The 27,879-nt window shown below is 43.7% G+C and overlaps 1 protein-coding gene across 5 annotated transcripts; it reads left to right on the plus strand.

Moving 5' to 3' along the window:
- usp15 (ubiquitin specific peptidase 15) lies at window positions 1-26,100 on the plus strand. Of its 5 annotated transcripts, XM_023952339.1 has the most exons (22): window positions 1-130; window positions 709-836; window positions 1,697-1,827; window positions 3,067-3,193; window positions 4,967-5,112; window positions 8,535-8,596; window positions 8,899-8,988; window positions 12,041-12,188; window positions 12,280-12,453; window positions 17,266-17,424; window positions 18,019-18,243; window positions 18,329-18,412; window positions 18,556-18,650; window positions 18,871-19,059; window positions 19,862-19,980; window positions 20,058-20,339; window positions 20,468-20,538; window positions 20,784-20,899; window positions 21,289-21,438; window positions 21,696-21,799; window positions 22,383-22,471; window positions 24,177-26,100. In XM_023952339.1, the coding sequence occupies exons 1-22, from the start codon at window positions 42-44 to the stop codon at window positions 24,531-24,533; spliced, it is 3,135 nt and encodes a 1,044-aa protein (XP_023808107.1). In that variant the 5' UTR covers window positions 1-41; the 3' UTR covers window positions 24,534-26,100. The 5 variants fall into 5 exon arrangements, with proteins under 5 accessions (XP_023808107.1, XP_023808108.1, XP_023808109.1 ...); XM_023952340.1 differs by lacking the exon at window positions 8,899-8,988; XM_023952341.1 differs by lacking the exons at window positions 1-130; window positions 709-836; window positions 1,697-1,827 and adding an exon at window positions 2,160-2,259.
- The last annotated feature ends 1,779 nt before the right edge of the window (window positions 26,101-27,879 follow it).

Below are 27,879 nucleotides of genomic sequence, written 5' to 3' on the forward strand. Positions count from 1 at the left end.
TGACGCTCCACGCTTTCCCAGCATGCAATGCCCGAGCAAAGATGGCGGAAGGAGGAGCGGCTGATCTGGATACTCAGAGAGGAGAGATCGCGGCGCTACTGAAAACACAGCTAAGAAAGGGAGACACCTGGTAAGAACCGCACTGGTATATTTTGAAGGACTCTGAGCGCGTGCCGGATATCCCAGCCGGGGTTGGCACCGCTGACAATGATAGGAAAGCCGAGGCGGCGGGCCGTGTTGACAGTGAGCTCCGAGGCAAGCTAGCGGTGAACTCCACTGAGGACCAATCAATCCCGAAAAAAAACGTTTCATTCTCGCCCTCTGCCTGGGATTTGAGTCGCGCCGAAATCGCAGCCTCACGTTTGACTCGACTATTTTACAGAAACCGCCGCCCTTTAGCTCAGGTCTTCTTAATGAGCAGGCTAATAGCTAATTGGTTAGCAATGATCGCTGTAAGTGGTTTTCCAGTCAGCGGGTTCAGCTTCCTTCGGCAGGGCGGAGTCGGGGGGGGGGGGAGCCACCTGTCAAAATCTCCCAGCCAGCTGGCCGGGCTTGCAGCAACTTGAACTCGACGCGACTTTGAGAAAGCTAAAGTTACAACTATCAGTCCGTCGGGCTTCTCAGAATCCCATTTGTTAAGGTGTCCCGGGGCGTCCATTACCTGACTGTGACTTAACCGCCTTTCCCGTCCATCCGCTCCGTGTTAAGGTACCTGGTGGACAGTCACTGGTTCAAACAGTGGAAGAAATATGTGGGCTTCGACAGCTGGGATAAATATCAGATGGGGGATCAACATGTCTACCCAGGACCGGTGGATAACTCAGGCCTTCTTAAAGGTAAGATCAATACTTTTTAAATTGTTGCAGAAATATGCAATAAAACTCTTTCCGGGAGTTTTATTTTGAAATTCTAATGTTTTCAATTGGGGCTGGATGTTTTTTTCAGAATAATATTCCATTGTAATTTTTTCCCCCCAAACACGACAAACTGTTAACTCATACTTGGTAACTCAACAGAGGTGGAATTTTTTATTTGACAAATTAATAAAATCTAACAGTCGAAATAATATATTTTTCAACTTTTTAAAAAACTTCCTCTAATTGGATGTTCTCATAGTGCGGATCTGATCAAATAAAAGTCTATAATTGATTGACTTAGCCCAACTTTTTATTACATACATTTTTAATCTTTATCTGTACTTTTTCTGTATTCGGTAAATCATTTCTTTATGTTGTTTGTTCTTATTTTCTTTTCTTATTTTTATGATGTTTCATCATCATCAGCATCACTGTGATCTTTTAGCTTCAAACTAAACAAAATGTTTGGTTTTTATGCGAGCATAGATATTAATAGACCCACTCTATAAAGATAGGCAGATTGGACTTGAATTAAATAAAATAGTGATAATGAATTTAATCTAATTTCAGAGCTGATAGTGAGATGAAGGTCGTCATTTTAGTAATGATAATTACAGACATTAGAGGTTAAAACCACATTGTCTGCTAATTCTGTACTGTAGCTTTTTGTCTTTTTTTTGGGGGGTGTTTGTGTAGAAAGTTCTCCAGCATGCCTTTTCTCCCCCTCCAACCTTTTTTTTTTTTTTTTTTTGTCTGGTTGCCGTGGGAGACTGCAATCTGACTGTGTTAACATTGCACACTGGGACTGTTTCTCACCCTCTCCTCGCCTCCTGCTCTAGATGGGGACGTCCTCGCAATCAAAGAGCACCTTATCGACGAGCTGGACTACATCCTGGTCCCGACGGAGGGTTGGAATAAGCTGGTCAGCTGGTATGGGCTGACGGAGGGGCAGGAACCAATTGCACGCAAGGTAATCGACGTTGGAAAACACTGGAATAACTTTTTGCTCAATTTTTATGGGAAGTCTATTTAAAACACGATGACACGATTGTATTTATTGTGGAAAATAATAGTTTTGATTCAAACAACGTGGTCATGCGTCTGCCTCCAATTTGGTGTGGATTGCCAGTAGGGGGCACTAGAGGTCCTATTTTCATGAATGGAAGCGCTTGCAGCTTCATGGTTGCTGCTGCAGATCTTGCTTGTCATGGCATCATGGCTGCTGGAGGAGGCTCTTCACCTCTTACGTACCTCCTCCTTTGACCCTCCCCTTTTTTAGCCAGTTTTGTCACGTATCGGGTAATCCCCCCCTCCCCACCCCCATGGGGTTTCTATTTTCAGTCAGTGGTCTGGATGACAGGAACGCTTCATGGAGCGATCTGCGAGACTCAACATGCAGCAGGTTCATTAGCAGTTTTCCCTCCCGTTTTGTTTGCTTTCCGGGTCTTTGCGGGTTCAGGTCGTCCCAGGGCGGAGGGGGGTGGGGGTGGGGGGTGGACTGGGGTGTTGGGGGGGGGGGGGGGGGTGTTGTGGCGAGCTCAGATCCTTTAGAGAATGGATGGAGGTGGATTTTAGGGGGGGTTTGCTCAATCCCTTTGGGTCTCCGAAGTCGCTTGCGTCCATTTTTTTTTTTGGGACTGAAAGAATGTTTGGTGAGATGCAGAGAGCAGCTTATGAGAACAGACATGACCGGTATGTCAACCAGGAGGTGAAAGATGTTGAGAGGGGGGTTATTTTAGCTTTGTTTAAAAAACAGAAAGGAACTTTTTTTCCACCCCTTTCCTGAGCTTAAAATCCCATAATTTATATTTTTTATTTTTTTTCACTTCTGGGACGTGCAGAAGTGAGCGTTCCGTGTACACGCCTGTCACCGCTCTCCGTGACATTCGTGTGCGCTTACGCCAGTGGGCCAGAGTGGCTCAGCACTGAAATAAATAGGCCGGGACCCCTCAGCTGTTTCCACGAGGTGCTGCTAATTTGAGCTCCTCACAGCAACTGTGCTCCTATCAGAACGCTCCGTGAATCCGGGCACAAACAAAGCGCAAAACGAACCGGCTGGCTCCAAAAAGACAAAAAACCAAACAGATTCTTGACCGCTTTGAGGTTCGAGAGCGTCTGCGACGTTAACCACGTCAGCTGGGGCCTCTGCGGTTCTGCTTGCTGCATCTGCAGAGGTGGTGTGTCCTCACGGCAGCTTTTATTTTTGCAGGTGGTGGAGCAGGGCATGTTTGTGAAGCACTGCAAGGTGGAGGTGTACCTGACGGAGCTGAAGCTCTGCGAGGACAGCAACATGGACAACATGATCACCAGACGCTTCAGTAAAGCTGACACAATAGGTAGGAGGAGAAGCCGCTGGTGTTCAGAGACGATGCTTCCTGCTTTTTCTGCTATTTATTTGCATAATTTAGCGTTTCAGTTGTAGTTTATAGTATCCAACTACCTGTGAAAGTTAGATTTATGCTAATTAAGACACATTTTACACTCCGTTATAAAAGGAAAACAATTGTAGGACCCTCATTCCAGATGAAATATTTCTAAAACCTGAAAACAAATACATTCTAGCTAAAATGTTGCTGGTTTTCTTGCTAGCAGTTAGCTAACTTTTTCATCGTGAGGGAACGATTTGTTTTAGCTAAAGTTTGGTGACTGTAGTTTTAGTATCTTCAGAACGATTGAACATAAACTCTTCTATATGATGGTGATGAGGAATATTCATGACTAGCTCATAGTAATGTCAACATTTGTTAGTTTTTTTAGAAAAAATTCATGTTTTTTAACCACTTTTTCCCAGAGTTTACACTTTGTAGACGGTCCCTGAGAGCCCCGTTTACTGCTGTCTGTCTGTCAGCAGCTCGGAAAAATGCTGTTTTCATTCAAGAGAACCAGAAGGCTGGTCTTTTTTCGGTTGAAATGCCTTTCTAGGCCATTGTTTGAGTTCAGACAAACCAACTAAGACACTTGCTGTTTTAAAAAAAATGTTTATTAAAAGACTTATGGAGTCTGGAAGTCCTAATCTGAACATTTTGCTAACTTTACCGAACTGTCTTTGTGCCCTTCCTGCTCAAACTGCTGTGGCATTTTTACTGCGCTTTATGACAGTAAAATGTTGTGATCCGTTCATGATATGCAGACTTGTAGCAGAGGATTTATCTGTAATAGTAAACTGGAAATAAATAGCATTGATCATAATGCAAATAATATGAATCGGCAATCCCTGATCGGGATACAACATTCAATTTCCTTCAAATCTAAAACTATTTAATCTGCGCTGAATTCTAATCACATGACTGGATTGCGACGTCCCTATTTCACAGTCAATATCGGTTCATTTCGAATGATCCGATTCGTTAACCTAAAACCATCTTTAGCCAAAAATTCCACCAGATAATACCTGGATGCTGAACAGTGCAGGTGAAGTTTTCCACATTCCTTGTATTTCTTGCAAATTAATCCAGTGTAAATGAAATGTGTACAAACAAACAAGTAAAGAAAATAAATCCATTCACATTTTAGTTTCCTAGAGTTTAGCCCACTTTTGTTTTTCCACATCCAAATAATCTATCATTAGAACATTCTAGCACACTGTATGGTCACATGACTTTGCTGTGTTTCCACACATTGGACTGGAATGATGGACTGATCAGTTCTTGCTGTCACATGTATGTTGTCCGCTGTGAGGTCACATTTTTTACCTTCTAGTAGAATAAACCAACCAGGTCTGTCCAAATGGTATTTTCACATATCAATATGATCCATTTATTTTCATTTTGCAATGATTTTTATAAAGGTTTAGGCCGATTTGATTAACACCTCACCTCAGACAGATCGATCTGGTGGGATGGCGGGGATAGAAGTTGACTCATTGATGAAGTCGACGAATGTCTGAGTTGCTGTTCTGTTTAGTCCTAAGAGGACCTGAAAGGGTTGAGGCTGCAGCTCAGTTCCATCGCAAAGCTTTAAAGCTTCCTCTGCTGCGAGGCAGCAACACATCAATAAATCACAGTAGATGCAGTAGAACTGAGAAAAAGAAGAAGAGCTGCAGCAGCCTAAAAAGCTTTCACCTGAAGACGGACAGAAACCCTGATGGCCTGTCATCCCGTCTGCTGCAGACATGATAGAGAAGGAGATGAGGGAGCTGTTCAGCATCCCCGACGAGAAGGAGACGCGGCTGTGGAACCGGTACATGAGCAACACCTTTGAGCCGCTCAACAAGCCCGACAGCACCATCCAGGACGCCGGCCTCTACCAGGGACAGGTGGGGCCTTTCATTCCACATCCTGATGGCGCTTTAGGACGCGCTTAGTTTCAGTGTGTGAAGGTGTGACTGGGACTGTAAAGCGCTTTGGGCGTTCCTGAACAGAATTCTCTTAAACGATGCCATAAAAGCACAACAATGAGACGCAGCGACTCATTGAAATGTGAGCAGATGAATTTAGACTCATTTAAACATTTTTGAAGGTGTCACACATCGCTGCTAAGTGTTGTTGTCATCAACACTTAGCAGCCTACCTTCATACCCGACGTCTCCTCAGCACTGCAGTTGCTAGCATCCTCTGAGTTAAAACCCACACGGCGGGTCTCCCTTCCAGGTCCCACCTTGCAGCAGGCCACCGCCGTAACAAAGTAACAAGTAAAAAGTGTCGGTCCCGATGTTAAAATCTGATATTCTGCGTAGAAAGTTTTAATAAGTGAACTGTCCAGATAAGGACTGTAAGCAGCAGCACGTCCGTCTTTTTCTTGTTGTTTTGCTTGTAGTTCCTGGCCAATGGCTGAAGAGATCTTGAGTCACATGGTTTTGTTTACAAGCTGTGGTCCGTATTCAAACGGTCCGCCTGATGCCGGTCATTACGGAGCCCGTGTCCTGACATTAAGATATAAAAATATATCTTGTTCCCACAGATTAATATCTTGTTCCCACAGGTTATTATGTCGTTCGCACGAAATACTATTCCGTTCCCACAAGATACTATTCCGTTCCCACAAGATACTATTGCGTTCCCTTAAAATACTATTCCGTTCCCTCGAAATGATTAACTCGTGCGAACGCAATAATTATGTCGTTCGAACGCAATAATTAATCCGTTCGAACGCAATAATTATTCACGTCATAAGTCATTCACGCGGATATGCTCTCTGTACGCCGGCAAAAGCCGCTTTCAGCGGTAACTTCCGTGTCTCTGTGACCCATATTCGTTCAAAAAAGGAACATGAAAAACAAAATGATCACTTTATTACAGTCTCAATGAATATAAGAAAAATATCAAAAGATTTATGATAACTAGGCTGCTTTGTCATACGATAGCTCCTGCTAGGCTACTACTAGCTCCGCCGCAGAGCTCTCTGATCATATATGCCGGCATTTGGGCAACTGGCTGGTCTTGTCAGACAGCTGATATTGTAGTTTAGGGTCGAACAGGAATAATAATATTCAGGACTTGTCTTTTATTAACTTTAGCAGTCAGTATCTTTACATTCGAAGGCTATTAGGCTACATGCTAACTGACTAGCCGATCATTTCCTGTTATTAATTTACGTCATAGATTTACAGCAGATACCTTCACATTTCTGTCTGTGTGTGTCTCATTACATTGCATTGAAGACACGGAGGATGTTTAGAGAACAGATTTATTTATTTTAAAAAGCACAGAAGCATCCATCGTATTCACGTTCACATCATCATCATCATCTGGTACGCCCTCAGTCATCTTGCTGCAAAAGCCGCTTCCTGCCGCTACTTCCGTGTCTCTGTGAGCATTCAATAGGGGTAAAAATAAAAGCAAGAATGGTCGATCTGTTATTTTCTCGATGAAAATCTGAAAAATATCATATTAAGCTGGATGCTTCGCCTAAAGCACTTACCTTTAGCTTGTAGCATAACAACAATAGCAGTACGTCCCGTTTCCCAGAGTGCTTTGCTGCCAATCACTAGCCAATCACCGTGTCCCTGTGACCAAGGTCTAACAACAAGACCAATAATTGGCCAGTGATTGGCAGCAAAGCACTCTGGGAAACGGGACGTACTGCTATTGTTGTTATGCTACAAGCTAAAGGTAAGTGCTTTAGGCGAAGCATCCAGCTTAATATGATATTTTTCAGATTTTCATCGAGAAAATAACAGATCGACTATTCTTGCTTTTATTTTTACCCCTATTGAATGCTCACAGAGACACGGAAGTAGCGGCAGGAAGCGGCTTTTGCAGCAAGATGACTGAGGCGTACCAGATGATGATGTGAACGTGAATACGATGGATGCTTCTGTGCTTTTTAAAATAAATAAATCTGTTCTCTAAACATCCTCCGTGTCTTCAATGCAATGTAATGAGACACACACAGACAGAAATGTGAAGGTATCTGCTGTAAATCTATGACGTAAATTAATAACAGGAAATGATCGGCTAGTCAGTTAGCATGTAGCCTAATAGCCTTCGAATGTAAAGATACTGACTGCTAAAGTTAATAAAAGACAAGTCCTGAATATTATTATTCCTGTTCGACCCTAAACTACAATATCAGCTGTCTGACAACAGACCAGCCAGTTGCCCAAATGCCGGCATATATGATCAGAGAGCTCTGCGGCGGAGCTAGTAGTAGCCTAGCAGGAGCTATCGTATGACAAAGCAGCCTAGTTATCATAAATCTTTTGATATTTTTCTTATATTCATTGAGACTGTAATAAAGTGATCATTTTGTTTTTCATGTTCCTTTTTTGAACGAATATGGGTCACAGAGACACGGAAGTTACCGCTGAAAGCGGCTTTTGCCGGCGTACAGAGAGCATATCCGCGTGAATGACTTATGACGTGAATAATTATTGCGTTCGAACGGATTAATTATTGCGTTCGAACGACATAATTATTGCGTTCGCACGAGTTAATCATTTCGAGGGAACGGAATAGTATTTTGAGGGAACGCAATAGTATCTTGTGGGAACGGAATAGTATCTTGTGGGAACGGAATAGTATTTCGTGCGAACGACATAATAACCTGTGGGAACAAGATATTAATCTGTGGGAACAAGATATATTTTTATATCTTAATGTCAGGACACGGGCTCCGTAGGTCATAATACAGACCAAACGCAAAGTTCAGGACTCGCTCAGGAACTAATTCAGCTAACTGGATCCGGAACACAGGATTGTTCCAGTCTGAACACACCTTTAGTGTTTTTGTCCTAAAATCATCCACTAAGCCGAGCCGCAAATCCAACAGTTCAAAGACTGACTTTTAAACCAAATCTGAGAGTTCAATGGATTTTATCTTAAAAAAATGCTGCATTTAATCATCTATTCCACAAATTGATTTCATTTGAAAGCAATTTCTTAAACTTTTCAGGGGAAAAAAATCCCTCAATTTGTTAGTTTTTATTGCAAGAAATTTTTGCTTTAGTAATAAAAAATTAAACGTTCAGTTTAAACCTCTACTCACATAAAAAGGGTTTTATTTAAAAAAAAAGAAGAGAATTTTTTAAATTAAATTTGAAATCAAATCAAATAGTAAATTGACCTCAAATCAATAAAGGTTTGAAATTCAAATGTAACGAAGGAGGAGTCTCTATTGAACCAAAACCCTGTTTTTGCAGCATAAAAGTGCTTCTGCTGCTTGGAAAAGCCTGTTCGATGACGGAGTTGTGTGTCTGCACCCAAAGACGCATGTGGACTTGACCTTTCGTCTCTGCAGGTTCTCGTAATAGAGCAGAAGAATGAAGACGGCACGTGGCCCCGGGGCTCCACGGCAACCAAGTAAGTGAAGCACGTCGCCTCCTAGCCCAGATCCGGGTTCCTCATCTGCCCTCAGAGACGAGGCAAAGTCTGCGCCCCTCTTTTTTTTTTTTTTTGGCGAGCGGTCCCTTCAGTGTCCCGCCCCCTTCGCTCGGCCTTACCTCGCTGACATGTCACTTTTATTTGGTTCGACTCATCGCTGTTCAGTTTGATTGACACGCCCCCTTTTTTTCTGAAGCAGCCTCCTTTTTATTTTTACTTTTCTCTTTTCGTTTATTTAATTCCCTCCTCTAACTCATGATCTTATTCTTTATCTTTTGAAGGTCATCTGGCGCTTCCAATCTCTCTGCTTTGCCAAAGATCTCGCCTTCATCACTCACAAACAATCATAACAGCAGCTTCAACAGCAGGAAGTAAGGCATAGTGGGGGACTGCCGGTAAAACCCGGGGAGGGTGGGAACAGATCCCAGCCGGAGATGCAGTTCTAGTCGCACCTGTTCTTTTGAATTCCATTTTTGGACCCAGTTTTGGTCAAATCTGCTTTTTTCATTCATTTTTGTCTCTTGCTGGGATTTTTGCGGTTTGAATCTAACTCGCTCACCACAGCGCTGTCCACCAGCGGCCGACTGATGGTAAAAACAACAGCATTGAACTTCTGATTTGAAATGTCATCAACTCAGGTTTTCGTTTTGGTTGAGCTGCATGATCAAAAGGATTTTGGGGCAGAGCTGAGCTGCAGAGATCATTTCATCTCCTAAAACTCTGAATATTTCAACATTTTATCTATTTTTTGATTATTGACCTAAAGTCCCAGTCTGATGAAATGGTACTTTTGATGTTTTCTTTTAACATGTTCTTGGGACATTTTTCTGATGATAGAGGACAAAATTAAGCTCAAGATTTCATTTTTGAGTATTTCCTTATTCAAATTGTGAATCAGACAAAAATGTCCAGTAAATGTGAAATATATTTAACAAAAACCTTTTATAAAAATCTTTTTTGCGAGTTTCCTGAATTCAAAGTGCAACGAAATATTTACAAATAGTAAAAAAATGCATGTAAATCAACACAACGCAGGTTTTGTGAGCTGCTGCTGGCGTGAGCTTCTCACAGAGAGCTGCTGGGATTTTGTCGTCACACCGCGCTCGGAAACTCGCTTACATGTGCGTTTCAAGCTTCTGCGTTACGACCCTTTTGGGGCTGTACATACAATACGCAGCTATTGGACGCACGTTACCAGCTAATCCAGGTCAAACTTTGACCAATCAGCGACTCAAATTTGATAGAAACTGGCCGAATTCCGCAGTTTCATCTGGTCAGCTCAGACACGGAGACGAGCCTGACGACGTCTGCGTCTGTTTTTCAAATAAACTCTCCTGATTTATTCATAACCTAATCCACCATTGCCAGGGCGCCGTAGATGAACCGAACAGTTTTCCGTGTCGCACCCAACATGCAATGATTTGCACCGCTTTGATATTTTGCACCATCCTCTTCCAACTGTAGGTGGCGGACATGTGCTAGTAAAGAGTTAAAAAAAAGAGGAAGAAGCCCCTCCCTGCTTGTCCAGTGTAAACACTTTGGGCTAAACGAGCGTTCAAGAATGCACGTTAAATGCCAGATGTGTACGGAGCTAAACAGATTTTGGAGCGTGGGATTTGTTGCTCCAAGTCTAGGGGGGCAAAGCCAAACTAGAAAAGTTTCCTCCTTCAGGAACAAGCTCCTCTTTGCTAGTTTCCATTTGAACGTCTGCACGTTGCGAGATGCGGACAGGCTGACCGTAGTCCGAACAATGGAAGCCCAGGAATCCAAAGATGAATTCTAATTAATTCATGATTTGTATTGTTTTTTGGAGGTAGATTGTAAATGGGCGTGGCTCCGGCATGCAGCTCCACCTCAACCTCAGCGTCCTCTGGGACGCCGGCTCACTCGTCTGTCTTTTCCTGGAAGCGTTTGCTTCCTGTCAGTCGGCCGTGTGACGGACGGCGCTGCTTGGCTGTCGTAGAAGCCGTTCCACTTCACTCTTCCTTCCAACCTGTGTGTGTGCTTGGGTTTTAGTGCACGTTTGTGCGCCTGTGTGTGTGACATCGACTCGTTTCTGCGCACACAACTAGAATGCAGAAAGAAAATCTGTAGAAATCCACGAGTGAACTTCCTGTTCTGTCAGTTTTCTCCTAAGGAATAACCCAGTTCTCCTGAAATGTGTTTATTTTGGAGTCGTGTAGTTGTTTAAAAAAAAAAAAAAAAGCGTAACAAGAGGGGGTTATGGGTAAAATGAGCAACTCTTCCTTCATTCATTAATGGCAGTGCTATTAATTATGCATGGGGGCTGGTTTTCTCCTTCTCTCCTGCTTTGCTCCCTCCTTCATTGGAAGCGTTCCCGTATTGGATAACCGATTTTAGCCGAAGCAGCGATGCTCCCATGATTCTCAGCTCTTTTTCTCCTTCCTCCACTCTCCCCTTTATGTCCTACCCCCCCCTTACCCCGAGCTTATTGCACCCGTTCTGCGGTCCTGAGTGACCTTCAGGGCTCATTTCATCCACCGAATCGTTCAGGGAATCCGTGATTTTCAGGTTTTGATATGTGAGGGGCTGAAGGCGTCAGGAGAGCGAGGATTTTTTAAAAATTATTATTTTACATTTGTTCTGTAAGGGCGTGGTGAGAAAGCGTCAGGACACTTGTGCAAGAAAATGACTTTGAGGGAGAGCGCCGAGTCAGACGGGTGAATACTGCAGCCTCAGCTGGATGCAGGCTGCTCCCCCCCTCCTTCTCTGTGCGCACCTCCAGTCTTGAGCATCCTCATCGCTGCTATAAATATCCGCAGGCTTGAGTGGAAAGCAGCAGACGGGCCGCAGGGAGGAGCAGAGGACAGAGGGAGGGGATTTGGCGAGGAGACGGCAAGCTCACAACAATTACCGAGGGGAGGACATCCAGAAGTTTTTTTTTTTTATATATATAGAGATTTTTTGGACTTCAAAAGGCCTCCATGACATCCATCCCGGTTAGATTCCCGCTGGAGCCGCGCCCTTACATGCGCCTCCCGCTCAGCCCGGGCCGCTGACATGCGGGCCGGTGTGGGCCGGGCCCGGGGCGGAGCTGGGATGTCATGCTCCTCTGCTGCTGGTGGTGCCTGCGGCCTGAGGCGGTGGAGCTGGACTCCCGGAGGGTGGAGCACCACGTGCTGAGCTGCGAGGCGCCCGCCTCCACCATCGCGGCCGTGTCCTTCGAGCGCTGGGACGCGCAGGCGGGCGGCGGCGCTCTGCCTCAGAGGTCCGCTACTTGCTGCAGGTGGAAAGAGCCCCCAGATTCTTTCCGGAAAACTCAGTTTGTTTTTTTGTCTGGGGAGGGGTCTGCTGTTGGTTTAGTCCTAAAGGCTATCAAATGTTTGTCCTGAAGTCAGTGTTTGTAGATGCTACATTAAAAATTCAGTCTAATGCGATGCTTTTTCTGCATTTGTGGTGCAGTGTGAAGAATTCCAGCTACAGTCTGCCGTCCTACCACCCCTACACCAACAGCTACGACTACTCCGACCAGAGCAGACCCAGCGAGCGCTCAGGACTCTGTGGATTATCCAACTTAGGGAACACCTGCTTTATGAACTCTGCTGTGCAGGTGCGGTCTGGAGAACCTTCCTCAAGTCTCCTTTGTAGTTTAGAAGTGAGATGGTCGCTAATTTTGTGTGTTTTCTGCTTCTGAACGTCAGTGTTTAAGCAACACTCCTCCGCTGACGGACTACTTCCTCAAAGACAAGTACACAGACGAGTTGAATGAGGACAACCCGCTGGGAATGAAGGGGGAGATCGCCCGAGTCTACGCCGAACTCATCAAACAGCTGTGGTCGGGCAAGTACAGCTACGTCACCCCGAGACCCTTTAAGGTGATCACCAGAACCTTCTCTCCTTGTAGGGGTTAGACGACCTTTTTCAGCTTGTGGTTTAGTCATTGACTGTATATGAAAAATGAACTCCCACTCTCATGCTCCAAACAGGAAGTACCTGCTGACTCCAAAAAGCCAAAATCCTGTAGACTTCTATAAAGAAATAAACAGCTATAATGCTACGAACACGTGTGACGCGCGTTCAAGAGTGTGCGTTCTTGAACCCGTGTTTAGCCCCATGGTGTTCACACCGGAAAGGCAGGGAGGGGCATTTTTTTCTTTTTATTTTTTGACTGTTTACTGGCGCATGTCCACCACCTACAGTTGAACGAGGCTTTGTGTGAAAAGGCGTAGCGGCATAAATCTCGTGAATCTTGCTCCAGGCTTTTTCCATCACAGCTTTGTTCTTGGATATGAAAGACTTGCCGTCATAGACTTCACACCGGACACAAAACGCTGTTATTCATTTCTCCTCTATGATCAATTTTTAAACAGCTGACACTTCTGTGCATTAAAGAGGACGCCATCCATACGTCAATAGCAAATCTGAGTCCCTGATTGGTCACAGTTGGTCCTGGTTTAACCTTTGAATGCGTGTTCAATGGCTGCGTGTTTCGTACATAGTGGTGGAAAAACTGCATAGTGACCGGTGAATGCCAGACTTTTGAACACGGAAGTCCAAAATGCACGAACATAGGCTTTCAAATGCAAGTGGTCACTTGAGCGCATGTTGCGGAGAGCGATGTAATAGTAGCTTCACTCTTTTATATTTTTTAGAAGAATCCTCCTTGCTCTGCTACTTTTGTTTGTTTTTTTAAACACGTCCCTAATATTTTTTTCCCTTTACTGCGAGTCAAAAACTAAAAAAAAAAAAAAAGATGCCTAAATAACATTTGATTGACAGTCTGTGAAACCCCCTTTCAACAAGCTCACTTCTGATTGATGACGGTGGTTGCCATAGAAACGTCTTGACTTAAACCAATTTGGACCAATCAGTGCTCACTGAAAATTTCTGGCTCCAACTTGGCGACATCTGTATCGCGACTGACAATTGATTTTATGTGGTTGAAGCTGGAACTCAGTGGGTTTAATGTTAGATTAGGGCTGGGCGGTTAATTTGTTGGTCCAGACGATTTACTTTTGAGAGGCAAAGAGGAGCTACTTCCGCGAGACTGAGGAAAATAAATAAACACTAGCGCACACGCCGCATGAATCACTCCGTAACCTCCGCTAATCATCTCCGTGTAGCTTTAGTTTACGCTAAGCGGAACATGTGACCATTTTTACAGAACCCAGACAGAATTGGAGGATAGACCTGTTGGACTAACAGTAGCAACAGAACGTTTAATAAAAAGCGGTGTCGTTACACTGACACGACGATGCTATCACGCTAAGATGCTATCACGCTAAACGCTATGCTAACGGGCTGTTCCTTGTGTCGTCTACATTTGATCACGGACCGGTTTAAAGTCAAAATATGTTTTCAGGAAACGAACAAAATTAATTCATAGAACATTTATGAAAACTGTATGTTATGGATTTATATTGTTATGAGTAAGAGGCAAGAATCCAAAACAAGATCATGTTTTTATTATGATTTCATGTCAAATCCCCTGGAGGGAGAATTAGGAAAAGAAAAAGCGCCTTTTCTGTCGATTTCCAATCTGTCCTTGTTTTCTCGGCAGGTTTGAATTTGACTTTACAGTTGGTTTAGGCTACAGGAGACTAGGGGTGTGTATTGGCAAGAGTCTGGCGATACGATATTTATCCCGATATGTGCCCCGCGATACGATTCGTTTACTGAAACATATTTTCTTTCTCTTTTATTTTGGTAAGTTAAAATATAGAAAGGGAACAGTCAACATTGTCTGATTTCCACAACAAAATATTTTTCAGTACAGTGATCCCTTGCTATAACGCGGTTTACTTTTCACGGTTTCGCTACTTCACAGATTTGCATCATGCATTGTGTTCTGCATTCTGATTGGCTAAAAAAGTCACTCCGCTTCTTCTCTACCTGTGCATCAATAATGTTGCAGTTTAATATGTACACGTACGTAAATCAGCTTTCCAAATTACGTACATGCAAATCATCTTGCAATTTCAAGTTTCTCTAAAACCCATAGAAAAAGAGCAACACCAACTGTCAATCTCTATGTTCTTCTCCCGAACAAACACACACAGCTGCACCGCGGGCTTGAGAAGGAGAAAACACTGCAGCTTCTCAGACTGAAGAGCATTGAAATACACCTGAGCCACTATTTGTCCGTTTGTACTTTGTATTTTTTTATGATCATTTTAAATTTTCTCCCGTTTAATTCAATTACTCTCGGGTCGCGGTGGGCGGGGCTAATCTCCGCGATTTGAAGCCTTCTGTTTACATCGATGATAGGGTTGTGCCGATGGACGATATCATCGTCCATCGTGATGGGTGACTGACATCCCGATGGAGAGACCACCATCGTGATGCCACGCCCCCGCCACGTTGCGCGTCGACACCATAAGCCGCGGTTACATGTACAAAATATCCTGATGGGATCAATGGTCGGATTAGAATCCAACCGTGTAGATGGGCCCAGAAAAATGTTTGCAGAATATAAAAACGTTCACTAAGGTCACAATTTCGGTCGGAATAAATCATTCGCACATGCGCAGTATTCGCACATGCGCAGTTTGAAAACCGGAAGGGGATACAACTTCCGCCGAGCGGCTTTTTTTCCAAACTTTATTGAATGTAACAATTCAATACAAAACCATAACAGCACCGAGCGGCTATACATGTCAGCTCGGTAAAATACGAGATGATCTTCGTGCTTTTAATAATGTTACGGTTATTATCAAACACCTGTTCGCTCATCATTTGAATTTTAATCCGTGTGGTCAGTGCTTTTTCTGAACGGAGCCAGGATTAGCAGTATGCTAACACGGGCTAACAACATTAGCTTTGGGTGGCGCTGCTTGCTGGCTGCACGTAAACATGTAAGAATAACATCAGCCTTTATATAGTCGGGACACGACTGGAAACACAAATCCGCGTGATTGTTTGAATGTTTTCTAAGGACTGAGCGACATTTCTGCTTTGAAGCTCAAACCGCTGTGTGTGCTGACGATCCGAGCTGTGCTCCGACACACGTTTAGACCCGGTTCTGAGTTCGGTTGCTTGTACCCCTAGAGCTGCGGGACGGATCGCAGTCTTAAATCTCCCACACATACCGCTCATGTACCCCCCCCCCCCCTTCCCATCAAACGCAAAGCTTTAAGTCCGCGTGGACCGGTCCGCCGGTCCACTTCACTAATTAAGTGCGGGAGCGACTACACTTCTTTTCTATCTTGCTTGTTACTTTTTCTGTTAAAGTCACTTCCCTCCGTTTATACTGGATAATCGCGGATTAACCATTAGTTGGGAAATAAAATGAAAAAAGCAAAATAACGAATAGCAGTTATATAAGAACGAAAAATGTAAAAATACCCCCCCCCCCCCCCCCCCCCCCCCCCCGACGATGTCATCGTCCATCCCGATGGTTGACGGCAAACATCGTCAACGGCCAAATTAGGGGACATCGCCCAACCCTAATCGATGATTCATATTATTATTTGACAGTACAGAAGTTATTTGTTGAAAAAAAAAACGTTTCTAAAGTACTTTGATTTGTGAAACAAATGCTTGAGCCTGTAAACTGGTTTGTTCTTTCTTTTCTATGTATAACAGAGTATTTAATTGTATAATAATTGTTGAAAAAAATAGAGGTTTCTACTTCACGGATTTTGCCTATCACGGGTTCTTTCTGGAACGTAACCCCCGCGAAAAACAAGGGTTTACTGTATAAGGAAAAACAAAGAATGAATGAGCCTTAAGCAATAAGTTTCTATTGGGGAAATAAAATGCTGTTTATTTTCAGCATTGCTTAATGTAGCTTCTCCAGTACTTTTAAACAGTTCAGGAGCCTTCAAAAATAAGGGGGGCACACACTGATTCTTTCCTGAAACAATCAAGTGTGATGATGAGGCAGCAGGACAGAACAAAGGAAATTGCTTAAATGTGACAAACAAGGTGCTTTGCTTACATTATCAGTCTGCTCTGCTGCACCTTTGCAGCCACGCTTCTCACACACGGAAGTAAACTAACGCTCCTCGCCATGATGTCGGCCTTTTTTCATAGCGTTGTACACATCCCTCTGATCCATCAGGTCGCTAAACTAGAATCTATTGTTGGGAGGTTCTGCAGAACTTTGGCCCGCTTTGGCGATAGCATTTTAGCCGATGCTAAGCGCATTGGCCTATTAGCCGCTGCCATGCTTCACTCATATTTATCTGGGCCGCTAAAAAGGACCACAATCCTCGTTTTTATGTGCTACTGGCAGCAACATGGCACAGAGTTTCTGTTTGGTATCCATCCCAAGTAAAAACGAAGTAGTTCATGTCTCATAACAACGAAACAAGCTGCCTCTGGCTGCAGTCTTCCTGTTGTCTTGTGTGGTGTGTTGCTGCTCTAAAAGGCTCTGTGTTCTCTGCTGCCAACTAGCAGTCGGAGGGTGAAGTGGACAAATAGAGTCAGAACCTGAAGGACGCTCAGAAATAATTAAATAAATATTGTCCTGGCAGAATTTTGAAGTATTTTGCCAAATCAATTTTTTTCTTACACCCCTAAAGGAGACTGACAGAAACCCCTCATTTCATGGGGGTGTTTTTCAGCAAGAAAACATTAACAACTCTTTTGTGAATAAAAATAACAAATTTCATAGACGGCGTGAAAACACCTAAAGTGGAGGGCAACGATTAGATTGTTTTTTTTGTTGTGGTATCGTTTTGTAGACGCAGGTGGGCCGCTTTGCGCCACAGTTCTCCGGCTACCAGCAGCAGGACTCCCACGAACTCCTCGCCTTCCTCCTGGACGGCCTTCACGAGGATTTGAACCGCATCAGGAAGAAGCCATACATCCAGCTAAAGGACGCGAACGGGCGACCCGATAAGGTTGATTTTAAAATTGTTCAAAATGTTCAGTATTTTTTTTTTTTGCCTTTGCCTTTTCTGCTACGTTCACACCTTCCATGTCAAGCGCGTTCAAGAACATATATGGGGTTCACAATTGACCGTCACTACCCGATGCTAGCATAGAGATGTGGTGCGAAATGTCGTAGCGGTGCAAATCTTGATAAATTAAAGAGTTTGTATCGTAGAATTCCAGACGGACACAAACCACAGCTATTCATTTGTCCTCCAGGATCCATTTTTAAATAGTTGGCTCTTCTGTGAATTGAAGGGGACGTCATCTATATGTTACCAATTCTCAGTCCTGGAATGGTCTAAGTTTGACCTTGTTTAACTTTTAACGTGTGTTCAATGGCGGCGTTTTTTACATAGGACTGGAAAAGTGTCTTAAAAATGTAAGTAGCTACGTTTAAACATGAGAGTTTTGAGTTTTGAGTGTGAACGCCTGACACAATTATGCTCGTTCACAAAGACTTTTCATCGGAAGTGGTCGCTTGAACACGCGTTTCCGAGGACGGTGTGAACGTAGCTTTAGAGTCCTGTGACTGTCGTTTTGACCCCGCCCCCTTGCTTCAGGTCGTGGCCGAAGAGGCGTGGGAGAACCACATCAAGAGGAACGACTCCATCATCGTGGACATTTTTCACGGCCTGTTCAAGTCCACCCTCGTTTGTCCCGTGTGCGCCAAAGTCTCCGTGACCTTTGACCCCTTCTGCTACCTGACGCTGCCCCTCCCCATGAAGAAGGAGCGGACCCTGGAGGTCTACCTGGTCAGACTAGACCCGGTGGCCAAACCCACGCAGGTGCCTGAACGGTTACGAGGTTCCACATCCGGGTTATCCCAAGATATTTGATCACATTTTTGTTTTGCTTTTGTTTTTTTCTTAGTACAAGCTGACCGTGCCAAAGGTGGGCTGCATCTCTGACCTTTGCACCGCCCTCTCCAACCTGTCCGGAGTGCCTGCTGAGAAGGTGGAGTCAGTCATTCTAACCCCCTGAAATCAGTCTTTAGTTTTGTGCAGAAGCGTCTTAAATTTGCTCAGAAGCTTTAAGTGTAAACTAACAACTCCCATGATTCAAAGCGAGGTTGTTGCTCATTCTGGCTCGTCTTTCAGATGATCGTCACCGATATTTACAACCATCGCTTCCACCGGATCTTTGCCACCAACGAAAACCTCAGCAGCATCATGGAGAGAGACGATATTTATGTGTGAGCGGATTTTAGCAAACAGGACAACAGTCAACTGCTGATGCTCATTTTTTTCCAAAAAAAAAAAAAAAAAAATCAAATATATGAATTTTTTTTTTCTTTAAATGTGGCATGCAGTTTTATTTAGTTACAATTTTTTTGTTCCATTCTTTAAAAACAACTTTTGGGGTTAGTTGGTGGTTTGACCTCCTGGTTTATAGTTTCGACTTTCTGGCTGCAGTTTCGAGGTGGCGGTGAACAGAGTAGAAGACACGGACCACGTCGTGATCCCGGTCCACCTGAGGGAGAAGTACAAGCAGTCGGGCTACAACCACACCAGCACGCCGCTGTTCGGCCAGCCTTTCCTCATCGCCGTGCCCAGAACTCTGAGCGAGGACAAACTCTACAACATGCTGCTGCTGCGCCTCTAGTACGTTCAGTTCTGCAGCGGCCCTGGACCGCATCTTGGTTTGGCAATTCTTTCTCCCAAAACAAAAACAAAAGCCTGATGACATCACAGTGGGAGTAACGGTCAAAAATGGACTCAAAAAATGTTTCTAAATCCACGAATGAAACCAAAGCACACGTCAGGCTTTTTTCTTTTTTATTATGAGATGTTTCGTTGACCTTTGACCTTGGAAATTAGCTGCCATTTTAAATTTTCTGCCCCAAACAAATCACCTTTAGTAAAAGCTACACATTTAAACTCATCCCAGGGATTTTGATCTATCTCCTCCTAACTCGTTGAGGGTTAGGAGGAGAGGTAAGCTCCTTAAAAAAAAAAAAGTTGGTTTTAAAGTTTATAGATTTTAAATGGCGTTGGCGTGGCGTCCCCTGCTGCCGGCAACATTTTTACCGGAATAATGGGAAAATGTTGCTGATCCTGTTAAAAACAACATAACAGGCCGTATAACTAAATTAGGACTGTGTGCGTGGTTAGCGAGGCTCTTCTGTTGCCAAGGAAACCAAAAAATGGACTTTGGCGGATTCAACCTGTTTGTCACCCCGGGCGACCAAAACATTAAAAAAAAACATAAATATATATTTGTTGTTGTGATTTAGTATCATGTAGCTCTGACCCAGGTGGCGGGGACAGAGGGGGGTGTAGCAGCAGCTCAGGTCAGTGAGGGCGGGTCTCCATGGGGCCACAGGGGCGGGTAGCGCCATACAACGCCACTTGTGGCTTTTGTAGATTGGATGCTCAGGAATCGGCTTCTTTCTTTGTTTGGCAGTCGATTTGTGCGATCTTCTGTGGAGGAAGACGAGGACGACTGTGAGGAAACGCAGCCATCCAAACCGCACACCGTCAATGGCAACGCCACCAACGGGCTGCTGGAGGAGGGGTCACCAAGTGAGCGACCGCGACACATCCCCGTCAAATCCCTTCAGAATTTCCTCGGAACGCGTCCTTCCTGTGTTCGCCCACAGGCGAGATGGAGACCGACGAGCAGGACGACGAGTCCAGCCAGGACCAGGAGCTGCCGTCCGAGAACGACAACAGCCAGTCGGAGGACTCTGTGGGTGGGGACAACGAGCTGGAGAACGGCGTGGTCGGCCATCAGATCTCCAGCAAGGGTCAGCAGCCGGTCGGGCACAACAGGAAGAGACTTTTCACATTCCAGTTCAACAACATGGGCAAGACGGACTTCTCTCTCATCAAGGAGGACAGCAGACAAATCCGCTTTGACGAAGGTCACCTCAGGCTCAGCGGTAGGCAGGAGGCCGCCTTTGTTCTCCAGACTTTTACTTTGAAAACATAGACAAATATTCAGGATATTTACTTTCAATATAATTTTTTTCAAAACACAATTGATCAAGTCGTTCATTTTTTTCCTCAGACCGTTCTTATCTCTCTTTGGACTGGGAGCCAGAAGTGAAGAAGAAATATTTTGATGAAACGATTGTCGAGGTAAACCGACATTTTACTGAATTTTTTTTCTTTTAAAGTTCTTGAGTTTATCACTCAAGAGACACTAGAACTGTTTTTCATTGGCGAGTCTGTTCATTGCATGCTGATAAATTAAATGGATAAAGATGCAGGAAATTAGTAAGGGATTTTCAGAATAAAATACACAAGTGAATTTGCCAAATAATCTTTAAGAAGAACCGTTTTTTGTTTTGTTTTGCTCCGTTTTTGTGTCCACCTGAGAACAGGACTTTGACAAACACGAGAGCATGGAGTACAAGCCTCAGAAGAAAGCTTTCTTCAAGCTGAAAGACTGCATCGACCTGTTCACCACCAAGGAGAAGCTGGGAGCCGACGACCCGTGGTGAGAAAGCAGCTCCACGCCTTCCTGCAGCTCCCTCAGGACAAGCCCAGAGCTCGTGGAACAGTCATGAAACCATCAGGGGGAAATGCTTTGTATTAGTGCAACTGTTAGAAACCCATAAATTAGACCTACATTTGCAGCAGGTTAGGTTAGGATAGAAACGGCAGTAAAATATTAAGGTGCTTGCCATGTTTTTCTTGAGGATCTGCGTACAAAGTGTGTTCCTGACATTTCACATTTAGTTCCCTGCATGATCAGAAATAGAACGGGAAGCCCTCAGCTGGATGCAATTTATAATTGATGTTGCTAAATGTCACTAATTGAACCTGCTTTGGAGCTACTCAGTCATTTAAAAAAAGAAACATGTCTGGCCGCGTCTCTGCTTACAGGTACTGTCCAAACTGCAAACAGCACCAACAGGCTACCAAGAAGCTGGACTTGTGGTCTCTGCCACCAGTGCTGGTGGTCCATCTGAAACGTTTTTCCTACAGTCGCTACATGAGGGACAAACTAGACTCGCTGGTTGACTTCCCACTCAGGTACACACACACGCACATCTTCTCATCTTTATATATTTGTGGGGTCCAAGCATGCATTTGACATCTTCGTTTAGGTGATTTAAATCAAAAAATGTGGTACAATAATAAACAGTTCATTAATATATGTCATACTTTGTTCAAGACCACCTTTTTAGAGATCAACTTGAAGCTTTAAAATTAAAAAAAAACCTGAAAAGAGCTTTTTTTAGTAATGAGGTTAGTTATTGACCTTTAAATTCTCCGTTTTGTGTCTTTAGAGACTTGGACATGTCTGAATTCCTGATCAATCCCAACGCCGGGCCATGCCGCTACGACCTCATCGCTGTCTCCAACCACTACGGAGGGATGGGAGGAGGCCACTGTGAGTTGGTTCTGTTTCCTTTTTTTTTTTGGAAAGGAATGCAACTTTTCTGTCATGTCTCATTCTCTGCAAAGGCTGTTCAAAGATGAACAACACAGTTCACTTGAAAAACTTCCCATCAGCACCTCTGACCAATTGCCTGCCTGTCTTTCCCTCAAGGGATTCTGGGAAGTGAAGTTGTACAACATTATCTGACCATTTTGTTTGGCTGAATGCGTCTTCTGATCGGAAATTCAAACACGGCATTCACACACCGATGCTAACACTGTTATGAATAGAGGCAGAACTCTTTTTTTTCTTCTATTTTTCCTAATTTGAGATGCAGCTTTTGTTGATTAAAATAGCTTCATATTGTTGTTTTTTTACAAAGCTGTCTTCTGTGATGCAGAACAAACTCTAAGCAGGTTTTTATGGCTATGAAAAAAGCAAACTGCATCCACTGCTGCCTGGCGAAATCCACTTTTATTTTAAGAAAATAATGTTGCGTCTCTTTTCAGGGAAAACATCAAGCCATCATTATTTTGCTAACCTGTCAATCAATGAATAAACTCTTTATTGGGCTGCCTTCTCATGTGCCCCACAGACACCGCTTATGCTAAAAACAAAGACGACGGAAAGTGGTACAACTTTGATGACAGCAGCGTGTCCCCTGCTAGTGAAGATCAGATCGTGGTGAGTGTCCTCCTTCAGAAAGTCGTGCGGTGTTTGTTGGTAAGAGGAACTAGATGATTTCATCCGAACCGCACATCGGAACACCTAGTGTTTCCAACTATGACAAACACTGTAGTGTTAACCCTTTAACAGCAGAGCGGTCACGCTCTTTCAACATCTTTGACCAATGACGTCATTAACGTAACTGCAGTGGATTCTGAAGCAGAGAAAAGTAGCTTTGCGCCGATGTGCCATAGATCAGCGGTGACCAACCCCCCGGCCGCGGACCGGTACCGGTCCAAGGGTCATTTGGTACCGGGCCGCAGAGAAAGAATAAAGAACTTGCATTACTTCTGTTTTATTTATTTTGGAATCTGAAAGATGTTTTATTTTGTAAAATTGCCCGATTCTCTGTAACATCCGTCTATGTCAAGACCAAGGCGCTCTTCTCGGTCACGTGATAGGTTACCGCTGAAATATAACCCAGGAGCTAGCTAAATGAGTTAAAAAACAAACGTCTTTGGAAAATTTCTTTGCCAGGGGGGAAAACGCCCAGCCAGGAGACAGAAGAGGAGCCTTCCACTTCCAAAATAAAGAAAGCTACATTTAATATACAGTACGTCTTTTTTGCACCATGAGTGTAGGAAGGGGAGAGGATGATGACACCTGTGCGACGTACAATACCTGTCAAAATAAAAGCTCAGAGTTCGTATTGTAATGTCTCTGTTCCTTCCTCATCGTAGCTTTGCTACAATAATTGTCCGCCACATCTTCAAGACCGGTCCGTGAAAGTTTTGTCTGACGTCATACCGGGCCGTGGCATTACAAATCGTTGCCATACATGACTACGGTAAAGTTTCGCATTTCGGCTCAAAGCTGTTTCTCTCTGCTTCAGAATCCACGGGAATTCCGCTACTTGTGTAAATGGTTGAGGAGACTTGGACATTGACAGAATGTCAACACGGGTGCTAAACGTGGTGTCTCACAGCCACAAAGTACTTTTTTGCCTATGTTGCCTAGATAGAAATGAGTCATACGTGAATATGCGAGGGAAAAAAGTTAGAGAAGTTGTGGTCTTTACATGAAATTTACTACAGATGCATGACGAATGACTCATGTTAAAACCACGGAAGAAATACGACTAAACCACGCAATGATCACGTAAATCAACGAACATGAAGCGTGTTTGATTATTGTGCTGTTTATATTCAATTCATTAGTGATTCGTGTGTCAATTATGAAAGTTTAACATGTGTGCGGCGATTACGTGATATAAAGGTTATAATTCAGTGGTCCGTGCGAGAAAGGTCATAGACATACGTGGAAAAGTGGCAGAAAGTCACAAATTTGCATGTGCATCTCGCAAAAATCGCGCACAATTGCGTAACATTTATCTAATAATTGCGAATAGACGACATAAAATACGCGTAAACGGGGAAACCAAAAATTTAGAAGAGCTCAAATTTGAATTTACGCAAAGCCTGAAAACCCTTGACAAACATCTGGGCACATCAACGAATGACGAACGCCATATATGTATTTTTTCATTATTTTATAAATATTATTATTATTATATCACCGACATGTGTAAAAATACCCAAAAAGCAAGCCTTAAAACCCCGGGATTAAAGGGTTAAAGTGCTGCAGCTGAGCAGAATATCACGATTTGGGGTTTTCTATTTCCTAATAACAGATGAAACCGGTCTGTTGTACCTTTTGTCTGCAGTCCAAAGCGGCGTATGTGTTGTTCTATCAGCGCCAAGACACGGTTAAAGGCACCGGCTACTTCGCCCTTGACCGTGAGGAGGAGGAGGAAGACGACGAAGAGGAGGAGGAGGAGGAGGATGAAGTTGAAGATGTAGAAAATGAGACTGGGGAGAAGCTGGAGAGGAAAACCGTCTCCTCCGGTCATGGGGCTTCATCCGCCGCCTGCACCTCCACCCAGAGCGACGAGGAGGACCTGAATGAGAACAGGCAAAGGAAAAATGACAACGACCAGGCGGACGATGAAGAGGAGGAGGAGGATGAAGAGGAGGAGGAGGAGCAGGTACCTAACAGGGACGTAACGATGAAAACCAACTGAGTAAAGCGGATGCTGAGGAATGGAAAGGTTCCACCTCTAGAGACAGGACGGCTCAGACCGGTGCCGCCAGGAGGCCGCCGGGAGGGATGGCACCTCACCGACATCAGGCCCTCCTCTGTGGGTGGATCCCCGAGAGGGCGACGCCCCCTTTCGTTCACGCAGACATCGCTCATCGACTTTTTTTAAATCCCAGCCATCATATCCTTTTAAGATTTTGTTTTTTGTAAATATTTTAGACACTGAAGTTTTTAATGAACTTGCACAATCACCAACCATTTAAAAAAAGAAAAGGAAAAAAAGTGTTCATGCCAGACGTACTGCAGTTGTTTCCGGACAACGTGAGGAGCTTTTCGAGGTGTGGATCCCGACTCGTCGTGTTTTAGAAGCCGTCTAAAGCCAAACTGTCCAGGGTTCGTGTTTGTGCTGCTGCTGCTGCTGCTGCTGTGATCTTGCGTTTTTAGGAAGATTACCAGTATCCTGGTGTCCGCCTTAAGCATCGCCCCGCCCCTCCCCCCTTAATCCACACAGCCCCGCCCTCGAGGCTGCTTCAAAGCAATCTTTGTGTTTCCGACTGGCGCTGGGATGAAAGTCTGCGGCATCTGCAGCGTCTTCGGTTTAGAGAACATCGCTCGTTTGGATCACCTCGGCCTTAACTCCAACCCCCAGCTGCAGTTTTCTTTTTTTTGTTCTCAACACAAACGAGCTTCTCGTAGGAATGTCACACCCACACGAGGGCCAGAATGTACGCCGAGTGGACTCAGAGACCGCGTGTATATGACCGATGCCTTTTTAAAAAAACAAAACAAAAACGTTTGCTTCGTTTTTCTTCTTGCTTCTTTTTTTTAGGGTGAATGTGTGTTTTTTTGCGTTTGCGGACTGAATCAATCTGTGCGTCAAAACACTCGCCCTAAGTCGCCCTAAAAGGGTTTCTTTAGCTTTCAGGATCACGAGACGGCGAGAACACCCGCAGACGGGGTTTTTCCATCAACTCATGCTAACGTTTTTTTCATTTCCTGCGCGTTTTCTCGCCAGCACCGGATGCCTCAGGCGTTCAGCTCCACAGACGTCTACCATGCCTTCAACGTCGGGGCTCCGCCGGCTCAGTGCTGCCTTGCTTTTAGGCCGAATTCCCCCCCCCCCGTCCCCGTCTGTCCGAGTGAGACGCGATCGCTACTCATACGATATTGTACAGAAGAGTTCACTCTGTGAGTGCACATTTGATAAAGTTTATTTATTTATATGTAAGCATTTCTTAATGAACAATATATTTAAAACCTTGGCAAGACCCCGGACCGTCTGGAGAGCATTCTCACCGTCTTGCCAGGGAGGGAATATTTTTTAAGAGAAAGGTTCTGCTGTTTGGGGACTGTGTTCTTTTGTAAAAAAGAAAAACTAATAATAATAATAATTAAATCAATGCAAACATCCTTGCATGATGATATATTGGGGTTTGCAGGTGTGGCTGCACTTGAGTTCACTTGGGTTTACATTACAAATGTGCATGTGTATTTATACACAATCTTCAATAAAGTTGTGTAAAGCTTCCTGCAGCGGCAGCTTGAGAGGATTTCTGAGTGACGGGAAGCCAAGACCAGGATGCAAAGGTGACTGGAGCCAGGCCAGTTCGCCATTTAAGTCCATATAAGGGAGTAAACGTAACATTTTATATAAACTTATACTGGAATAATGCAATGAAGCTCAGCGTCTGTAGTTACTAACTGACTTTTTGGTTCTTTTGTTGTCAGTCGGGTTATGTTTGAACATACCCGACGTGTTCGACTTCGTCAGAGTCGTCATCAGGAGCTTGTGTGTTATGTTCAAACATAACCCGACTGACGACAAAAGAAGTCGGTTAATACTGGAATAATTTTCTCTAAACCTTTAGACAAACTTCAAAGGTAATTGGAGACAGGTCAGTTCACACGGTAACCACTAGGGGGTTCTTCTAACGTTTTTTTCTCTCTCCGGGAAGTCAGTTTTCCATAAACATTTGGATAATGTCAGACAACTTTTGCTCCGAAAAAGAAATGCTAGTTCGTTTTGTTGCCAGTTTTCCAGACACACAAAAAGATTCAATAAACTTCACTTTTGAAGTTTTACTTGAAAAAGACAGAAAATCCCAATCAGAGTTTAGAGTTCAGCCTCTCCTCACAGCTGCATGTCTGCAGCCTTGGGTTCCCATGGAGGGGAAGTCGGAGGCGTTTGCTTTGAAGCTGCAGACTAATGTCTGTGCATGCGGATGTCACTTGATAAAAACAAAGAATATTGTGTGAACTAAAGACTAAATACAGCTACGTTAAACTATGTTCATTGGAGTAAAAGAAAAACCTCATTTAGTCAGCATGCCTACAAACTGATGATAGGATTTAAACAAACAAACTCAAAGACTTTGAATAAATCATTGAAAATATGGAAGATGTATTTTAACAGACAAATGCTGCAAATTTTACTGGAGCCAGGTCACTTGGCAAGCTAACCAGACGGTGACTTTTATTGAGATTTGTACAAATTAAACCCAGGAGTAAACTGACATTTTTTTGTTTCTGTGAATTTAATAATAAACTTTACTGTTGTCATTTTTTGTTCAAGTTTTGGACAAGAGCGGCAAATTTAATTGAAGCCAAGTCAGTTCACACGGTAACCACTGGGGGACTTTTATTAAAACTGAAGTTAAACCCCTAGAAATTAAACAGACTTTTCTTTTGGCTTATGAGTAGATTTTATAACCTTATGATAAGATCTGCCAAGTTCACTGGAGCCAGATCAATTCACCAGGTAACCACTAGTAGTTCTTTGTAAAAGCTTTTTCAAGTTAATCTGGAAACTTTACTGGGATAATTTCCCATAAACATAAAACATGATCTTGGAATCGTCAGCTAATGAATAACCTTGTTTCAAAATCTGACTTATTTTTTTCCACCTCTCTCTGATTGTTGGACAGGAACTGTAGGCGAATTGCGGCAACACCCACAAAGCTGGTAACTGGCTTCACTTTAGGCCCAAACAAACATCATACACTTGTTTTACACACAATATCTTCTACATAAAAAGCTCTACAATGCAATAGAACAAACAAAACCCCAAATGAAATCCACAATGTAATCTAATGAGATAAAGAACAAATGCATCAAGATTTGAGGAAAACAAATAACCTTTCTATTTAGAGCGTTTGATAAAATGGACGGAAATCCTTCACATAAAACATGTACACAATGAAACATGTAATTTAAGAAACCAACCTAAATTGGGGGTGAAACCCAAATAACCTATGACTTTCTTTTTTTCTAATTAACAGTCATCAGCTACTTGTAAAAGATTAATTATTTCTTAAACTCTTTACTAAAAT

Source organism: Oryzias latipes, chromosome 23 (assembly GCF_002234675.1).
Source record: "Oryzias latipes chromosome 23, ASM223467v1".
Taxonomy (NCBI): domain Eukaryota; kingdom Metazoa; phylum Chordata; class Actinopteri; order Beloniformes; family Adrianichthyidae; genus Oryzias; species Oryzias latipes.